A 9,302-nucleotide genomic window follows, 5' to 3' on the forward strand; every position below is an offset into this window, starting at 1 on the left:
GGGGGGGGGGGGGGGGGGGGGGGGGGGGTCCAAATGAACATTTTTTTCAATATTGGGGGGGACACATCACCTTCACATATAATGTTGCGACGCCTGTGTGTGAATGACAATAAAACTGACAACAAGTTGAACACGTACCAAACTTTTGGCACAAATGGCACTCCATACATGAGACCTCACAGTTGTGGAATAAAATGTGTAAAGTTTTAAATCAGTGTTTTTAAAGCTTTGATTGGATCAGTTTAATATTTTGAGCAGTACAAATGATTTACTACTGTGTTATCTAAATAGTTGGAGGTGGTTAATCATTACAGCAGCATCATGTGTGGCTTCCTCTGTTCCACGTCATTTCCTCACGTCCACAGCCTCCTCCAGCCTCCTGCCGTGTGTGTCAGGCCCAGCGCGCACACGCACGGTTAGAATGCGCGTCGATGAGGAAGATACAGTCTAAAGGCAGCAGATTTACAAACAGCCGCAGATTGGGACGTGAATAATCCGTGGAGCGGTGTTTTATCGCCAATTTCCGTCTTTCCAGGTTTACCCTGAACCGAAGAATGACGGCGAGTGTCTGAGCAACATAAAGGAGTTCCTCAGGGGCTGCACATCGTTCCGCGTCGAGGTAAGTGCACTTTATAAAGCTTGGGCTTACAGTGAACCTTTTTTAGGACTCTTTTGTGCATATCGTCTCCAAGAGAGTCTTATTTAAAACGTCGGAGGGGAGGCAGTGGAGCGGCCCTTCCAGGAGAGGAGCAGCCGGGAACAATCACCTACAGTCCGGCGGGGAGAGCTCCTCCTGGCCGCTACATCCAGCAACTGTACCGAGGCTTGAACTACGTGAAAAGTATTAAAAGTTTAGCTTGTTTATGTGCCCCATTTAAAGTGTGAAAGATGTGGTTTACGTGTACGGTTTCTAATTAATGCAAAGCTTTGTCTGTGGGCTTATCATTGGCTTTATTGTCACCAGTAGTTCAATCTGGCCATTTTTTTTTTTTTTCTAAGCTGCTGTAAACAAAGAAGAGCCATGGTGGTTATGTAAGTGGATCCTGCTCTTGTTTGGTTATAATAGTCACGATATTCATATAACTTCACATTTTCAGGCCTAAATGTGGGTGCTTTGGCTGTGGGAAGACCATCACGGCCTTGGAGACGGAGTTGTTTATGTGTGTGCATAGATGGCTCATTGATCTCATCTGACAATGAGACTCAGTGTTCCTGTCCCCTCAGCCTCCAGACGCTGAACGAAACATAAAAAATACTGCAGCTACTCGCAGAACTGCATCGCAAACCATGCGATTCAAAAGGTTGAGCTGCCAAAATTCAGAATTGCATTCAAAAATCTTACTTGAAACCTACAAAGCCCTCAACAACCTAGCTCCATCGTATATTAGAGCTCTTATTGTTCCGTATTTTCCCAACAGAGCACATCGCTCTCAGACTGCAGGCTTACTTGGGATTCCTAGAGTTTCCAAGAGCAGAATGGGAGGAAGATATTTCAGTTATCGGGCTCCTCTCTTGTGGAACCAACTTCCAGTTTCTGTCCGTGAGGCTGACACATTGTCCAGTTTTAACACTGGGATTAAGACTTTACTTTTTGATAAATCCTATAGTTAGGGTTGGCTTGTTATGCTGGTTTAGACTACTAGACAAATTGACCTCATTTTCTTAAATGAATTGTTAAACTTGAATAGTTTTCATTTGATACTATTTCTGTCTTAACATGTGATTCTTGACCTGCCATTGTGTATCTGTTCCTCCTTCCTGTTCTAATCAAACTCAGCTGGTTGAAGCAGATAGTCCAGGGCTATCCAACTGGCAGCTTGCAGGCCACTTCATTAAAAAAAAAAAAAAAAATTTTTTGGTTCGGGGATTGAGTTCTGTTTATTGCATTTATGATTCAAAGCAATAAAATAAATAAAAAAGGTAACAGGTCATTGTAAATGCAGGTTTATGATTTTAAAGTCTGGCCCCCGAGCTGTTTTGTTGAATAGCCCTGAGATAGCAGCTTGTCCTGAGCCTGGTTCTGTTAAAGGTTTCTTCCTCATGAGGGAGTTTTTCCTTTCCACTGTCGCCTTCATGCTCGCTCAAGGTGAGAGTCTGCGATGAAGTTAAATTCAAAGCAGTCTGCTCCTCAGATAATGATAACTTACTTTTTATGTACCAGTATATGAATGTTTCTGCTCAGTGCCCTGAGATGACCTCTACTGTGACTTAGCACTATATAAATAAACTGAATTGAATTAAGATGCAAACGAGTCAGTAGATTTGTATTTTTTAAATTTTATTTTGCTTGGTGTTGGCTCACTGCAGGAGCAGGTTCTGGCAATGCTGTTGAGAAATAAGCTGCAGATTTTTTTTTCTGCCAACATAAATATATCTATTCTATTTATGTTAAACACTGATGGATGCACTTCTCTGTTGTTACCCATCGTACGTATTTTTTTTTTTTACACTAAATGAGAACTTGCTTGTGAGAGTGTGATCACATCTATGCGACTGTTTTCAGGATTACTGTAATTTGGGGCACGACAGTCCACTGCTTAACCATGTGCAGAGCCAAAATGATCTTCCAGAGCACCGCTGGCTCCGGCCCCAGTTAGCTGTGGCTGCAGAGAAACTGCTGCGTTTATGTGGATAGGTTCCTTTTGGATCTGTTTTAAATACTTTGTTCAGTTTAGATCATCAAGGCAGTGTTTGACGTTGGTGCAGCTGCTTGACCTTTGACCCGATATTTTTTTGACCACAGGGAGTGATTTTTAGGCTTCTTTTGGGCCCTGTGGTGCCTGTGAAACATTAAAGTTGCCCAAGCATTTACTTTGGGATCTCTTGCCCGTCAAGTTGCATGATCTAACTGTGACAAATGAAGTTATAATCAGTGATATTTAAACCAGATAAGAATGGTCATATTTGCATAATTTAAACAACCTTTACTGGGAGTTGAAACATTTTAAATACTGAGTTTCAGCTGCTTATACTTAACAAGCTGAACAAGAAAAGGTATATTCCTGCTGTTCTTTTTAATTGAGGTAAAATGCGAACGTTTTTGTTTTACATTCTTGTTAATTGATTGTAATTCATTAGACTGCCTGGAGGGGAAAATGTTTTCTGACATTAACAGAATTGACCATAGTTGATTAAGAATTTGTTACTTTTCTGTCCCCATGTGCATTTTTGGCTTGTGTTTGTTTGAACAAACTCCATAAACAGATCTTTTAAAAGCATCTAATACTCTGACTAATTTAATATTATTGTGGTAAATATAGATGTGGCATTTTTTTTACTGCGTCGTTTCTTTTGCAAGCAGTCAGCCTGGTGATAAAAGTAACATTTTCTTTTTTCTTATCCAAATAAAAAAATGGTTTGATTTGGCTCGTCTGATAGCTGTGGCGCTTATGCAAGTTATAGTTTTGTAAATAACAATTATTGTTATTATTATTATTATTATTATTATGATTGTTATTCCCTGGGTACAGGACACTGAAAGTGAACCAGCTAATTTAAATTAGAAGTTTAGTTCAGGTGTTGTCTAAACACACAGACTTGAACTACTGCCTGTTGTTTACCTGTATACTGATTTATATATGGTAATCAGATTTTTAGAAACACTTTTCAGCATTTGAGGTCTTTTACCTTTTTGTTTGGTTTAGGAGGCTGTAAGATTTGAGAAACTGGAAACACCTGCAGCTGGACAGAGGTTAAAGAAATGATAAGACTCACCCATTAGAAACTGGTTGAGTGTTATAACTATATCTAGATATTTTTTCTTCTCCATTCATTAGGGGTTTCCACAGCGAGCAAACTTGCATGAGGATTTGATGCTAGTTTTATGCCAGATGTTTTTACTGACGTAAATACAAATGACTGAGCTACCCTCTGTGTGGAGCAGAGAGCTGCCATCTAGAGCACCTGGTGGAGCAGATGGTGGGGGTTAAAGGCCTTGCTCAAGTGAGGGTGGAGACAGGTGTGGGTGCTTCATCTTTCCCACCCACATTTTGATGTTATGGTTAGGTGGATAGGTGGCATGGTGGCTCAGTTGGTCGAGCTGTTGCCTTTCAGCGAGAAGGTCGTTGGTTCAAATCCTGACACAGGACCTTTCTGGGTGGAGGTTGCTTTTTTTCTCTGTGCATGTGTGGGTTTTCTCCGGGTACGCCAGTTTCCTCCCAAAAACATGCATGTTAGGCTGATTGCTAACTCTTAATTGTCCCTAGGTGTGAGTGAGAGAGTGAATGGTTGTTTGTCTCGTTTGTCTCAATTCAATTCAATTCAAAAATACTTTATTAATCCCAAAGGGAAATTATTTGTTGTTGTAACTCGTTATCCTCATTTCATTGAGAGATGTTATAGATGCTGATGGCTTAGTGTAGACAGGAAGGATCTCTTGTAAAGGTCCATCCCACAGTGGATCCTAAGAAAGTGGCTGCAGATGCTGTCTGATCCGTCCAACCAGACTCTGCTGGACTCTCGGTTCCCCCGGGCTGTAGGACCGCCTGAATGCCGGGCGCCACTCCTCCCAGCAGTCTGCCGAGCTCCTCGTTGCTGCGGACAGCCAACTGTAGGTGCCGGGGGACGATCCTGTCCTTCCGCTGTCATGAGCCATGTTTCCTGCTAGTTCCAGGATCTCAGTGGTCAGGCACTCGAGCACAGCTGGCGGGTAGATGAGAATGCATCCACAGAACATCCTTTTCACCTCATTTGAGATTTGGGGCTGTAGTTGAGATATTATTTGAACTTTTGAAATGTTAATCAGCTGCTGTTGGTTGTAGAAAACTGCCTTGTTGCCATGGTTACGCATCATTTCAAATGTCCAAAACTAAAAAAGCCTCAGTAAAAGTCCTTCCAGCTGCACAGCATCTGATACCAGAGGAAACAATCATCCAAAAACTGTGATTTACATCCAGAAAAACAGGAATTAATGTTTCCAAAAGCAAAATCTCAGAATGAAAGTAACAGAGCTGCTCCAACATGCAGCCACCTTGAGCGGCGCAATTCTAGAACGTCTCTATGTGTCCCTGTGATGGACTGGAGACCTGTCCAGGGTGTCCCCCACCTCTCGCACAGTGATGACTGGACATGGGCACCAGTGACCCCAGCGGCCCAAAAACTGAAGAAGTGGTAAAGATGATGGATGGATGGTTAGGTGGATTAGAACCGGCAAACTTTGATTGCACTTGATTTTAAGACTAGATCTATACATACAGTATGCACACAACTTTATGTATAGATCTAATGTCTTGAAATCAGGTCCATTTTTTAGTGAAAGAAAGTGTATTAAGTCTAATATTTTCTATCTTATTATGACTGTACCTGTAACTATGACCCATTCTGTCCCCTCTCCTTTTTTTGGTAATCTAATGGTTTTAAAGTCAACCCAATACTGTATCTTCAGGGTAATAGTTTGAAGTAATACAAAATCACATTTCTTTGGTGACGGTCTGATGTATGTTGAGTCACAGATGGGTGTTGCACTGTTGTGTCAGTTCAGAACTTGACTCTCATGTTGGAAAACAGCAAACAAGTCAAAGCCTGTCACATTGTTATCATTCTGCTTGAATTGCGAACATCCATCATTAATGACATTACTTTGTGGAATTAAATCTGTTGTGAAGAATTAGAGGTGCTTTCATTTCACAAATTTGTAACTGTAGAAAAGAACGGGATGTTGTTGGATATGCTGCGTTTGCTGTGGGGCGAGGATGTAGCCCAGACATGCAAATATTGTACAAGTTTACTGCACGTTGATGGAAATGATATTTTAGAAGGTTGTTTGTTTTTGTCTGCTGCAGGACACAGGATGTCTGACCAAAGCTCTGACAGTGCTTTTACATTTGATGATATATGGAGGAAGAAATGAGCATTAGATAAGAGAGTGCAAGCTTATGACATCTTATGAGTCCAGAGAGTTTAGACTAGTTCAGTTTATACAATGACCAGGTTTACTTCAAGCTGTGTGGGAAGCTGTTTCACAGTTTGTTGCAATCTTGAGGAGAGCTGCATTGGGACTCTTAAAGTTAGAAACAGACTTCAGGAAGGCAATCCCTCTGGTAGAAATTTGCAGCGATTGTTGTGCACACACAACTCCTGATATGTTTGATTCCTTCTTATCAGAAACTCTGAAGTGCCATATAAGGGCTGTGCCACACTGGATCTGGTTTTAACTTTAGCATAGCATGGATCACAGAAGGCAGGTTGGACCTTGTGCAGCTCAGATCTGTTCTCCCACCTTGCCATGTAAGAAGAGCACAGTGCACACTACATCCAGTGTAAAAACAGCTAAAGAGCAGCTTTGGATAATTCACAGATGAAGAAGATACACATATATTTGTATGCTAGACCCTTATGAAGCCCCTCTATTCATTTTGGGTGAATTCTGTTTCATTACCTGTCTTTTAGCCCTATCCTTACATTTTGTACGTTCATACCAAGAAATGTGTGTGTCTCATTTTTTTTGTGATGTGAAGGGAGGAACTCTACATTTTTCTTGGCTGTAAGTGAGAGTGTGAATGGTTGTCTTCTTTGTGTCTATATGGCTCTGTGATGGAAAAAGGAAAGTGTGAATAAAAGAGGATGAATGGATGGATATAGGGAGGGCAAAGCGGTAAGGCTATCTGGCTGTTCAAAAAAAGGTATTGTTTGGGGCACATCTTAACTGTAGAGATATAATTATTATGCAAGAAAATAAACTACAGAATATTTGACCATACCATACTCAGAATGTGTGATATGGCATGAAATTCATATCACTATATGTATTGTGAAGGGTGGCGATAACGATATATATCGCAATATGTTTTTGGTATAAAACTTGCAATAGGAATGAAAAAAAACATAGGGTGTCCTTTTGCCATCATTTATTTTGAAAACTGCTATACCACAAAATAATCTCAATTAAGATTCCACTACTAGGTCCAGAGAGTTTTTAAATAATAAACAAATCAAGTATTGGGCTTCTTTCTTGTAGTGCAAAACAGTGCAAAATATATCAAATGTGGTTTTAGCCATATGTTTTAAACAAAAGAATATGTTGTTAACTCTTAACAGTTTCTAGTCTTCTCACTCAAGAAATGAACAGCAACAGAGCAGCAAGTGAACACTGAAACACTTCACCCTCCAACCTCCAGTGGGCGTCTCCTTCCGCTTTAAGGAGAGCTGACACAAAATGGCGACCAGTTTCCTCTGTGGCTTTGACCAGAGGGTCTCGCAGTAAAATCACACAACACAGCGTTCTTTTACAGATCAGAGAGCAGGTTTCTCTAAAGCTGACCAACGCTTACTTTAACTTTCGATGGAAAAAATAAAATAAATAAAACTTTCAACGGAACACAGCGTTTTACGCATGTGTCCGAGTACGGCAACACTACGGCAAGCCGGCCGTAGTTAGCTTATAGCTTCGCTACTTAGCTCTCAAAGAAAAGACTTTAACACCACTTACGCACAGTTTTCAACTAAAAAAGTAACGATTAATCTGACAACTCTGATTTTACATCAGACAGCATTACTGCGGTTAGCCGGTAGAAGACAGATCTCTATCGTAGGCTAAATGTCTATCGTTTCTACCATGTACCGTATATATTGTGCATTCCTATACCATACCATACAATACTACTTTATTTATAGAGCACTTAAAACGGCAACAAGGCCAACCAAAGTGCTGTACAGCAGAAACAAACAAGCAAATCACACAGCAAAAAATAAAATAAAGTAAAATAAAAATATAGATACAAATGGAAGAAGATAATATCCAATAAGCTAACACTGTAGAATACAGACAGATTAAGAACAAATCACATTGTGTCAAAAGTTCCAAACAATCACTTCCTGATTCATTCATTATGTCTTGTTGATGGGAATCTGTATTACGCTGGTATCATAGGCAGTTGTTCATTACATTCATAAAAACATTGTATACTGATGTTTGTAGCATGCTAGACAATTTGTCATATTGGATCTCATACAAAAATGCATCTTGTATGCTTACGTTAAAAAAATGGTGACAAATTATAACATGTTGAGATTTTATAAGTGTCTTACTTTGTTGGAGTATATTTAGCAAATGTCCCTTCAAATTAGATGCCCTAAATCTAGCCGTAGGGGCAGCATTAACCCTAGGAAAGAGTTTTCTTGAAGGTCTTACCTAAAAAGACCAATTATTTCATCCATCGATCCATCCACTATCTTCTGCTTGTTCTGATTGGCAAACATCTGGAAGCTTGCATGGAGTCAGGGAGGCATCACCCTTGGCTTTATTTGTACTGCACCAGGTGAGTCCTACTATTCAGAAGATGGAACAAAGCCTTTTTATTACACATACTTTAATGCCTAATGTTCTAATTTTTCAAATAAACTTCTTCCTACATTTTATTATGAACACTTGACATGGTGAGATTATAGAAATAACAATAAACAAATCCTAAGCTTACATTAAAAGTCACGAGGTTAAAATTATTGTTTAAATCTCAGTTGCTTTTCCTTGAAAGCAGTTTAGAAAGGCTCAGGTTTTGACACACTAACACACACAACTCAAGCACAGTCATTCACATATTCCTCTGAGGATGTATCTGCAATCAGTGTGTAAGATGCATGAGACTCATCTCGCTGTCACTCACTGAAGTGAGAGTAACCCATCACATGATGCTATTACACAGGACGAGAGGGGATAGTTACCCTCAGCAACACAGATAACAATCACTGCCATTCATATGGAGCAAGAGCCCAGTCACAGTTGGGATGACGGTTGTGCAGATAGTCAATGGAAATTTCTGTGTTTTATTCTGTTTATTTTGACCCAGATCATGAATACATTAGCTTGATTTTCTGTTCTCTTTACTAAATGGAAAGTCTCCGCAGTTTTTAAGTAGAAATGTCTATCAGCGGTGGGCACATTTAATCAAAAAGCTAACTTTGCTAACCACTAATTTGCTAACTAAAAAAATTTTTGCTTAGCTAATTAATATAGTAGTAATAAGAATAAGAATTATTCTTATTATTATGCTTAACAGATGTTAAAAATTATCTGAAGGTAACACTAAAGCGCTAACTTTGGTCATACACTGCTGTCGTTGACGCTGTAAGACTGTCATGTGACAACGTTGTATGTGAACACAACTCAAAATGCTTCATAAATCACAAGGGGGCCGAGATGGTGTAGAGGCAGGGCAGCCGGCTTGGGACCCGAAAGTCCCAGGTTCGATCCCCAGTCACTGCACATCACGTGGCGTTTCTGGGCAGCACACCTCATCCCCAAAATGCCCCCCGGGCGCCTTCAATAGCTGCCCACTGCACCACCTGGTGGTGGATGGGTTAAATGC

General features: G+C 40.2%; 1 protein-coding gene across 1 annotated transcript in view; it reads left to right on the forward strand.

The window, feature by feature from the left end:
• The window catches only part of arhgef7a (Rho guanine nucleotide exchange factor (GEF) 7a), a 40,629-nt gene that overhangs the window by 13,255 nt on the left and 18,072 nt on the right, over nucleotides 1-9,302 (forward strand). Inside the window, exon 2 of the mRNA XM_037686196.1 lies at nucleotides 536-619. Coding sequence (XP_037542124.1) covers nucleotides 536-619 — 84 coding nt within the window. The remainder of the gene's footprint in view (nucleotides 1-535; nucleotides 620-9,302) is intronic.

The sequence above is a fragment of the Nematolebias whitei genome, chromosome 13 (genome assembly GCF_014905685.2).
Source record: "Nematolebias whitei isolate Nwh7 chromosome 13, NemWhi1, whole genome shotgun sequence".
Lineage (NCBI taxonomy): Eukaryota > Metazoa > Chordata > Actinopteri > Cyprinodontiformes > Rivulidae > Nematolebias > Nematolebias whitei.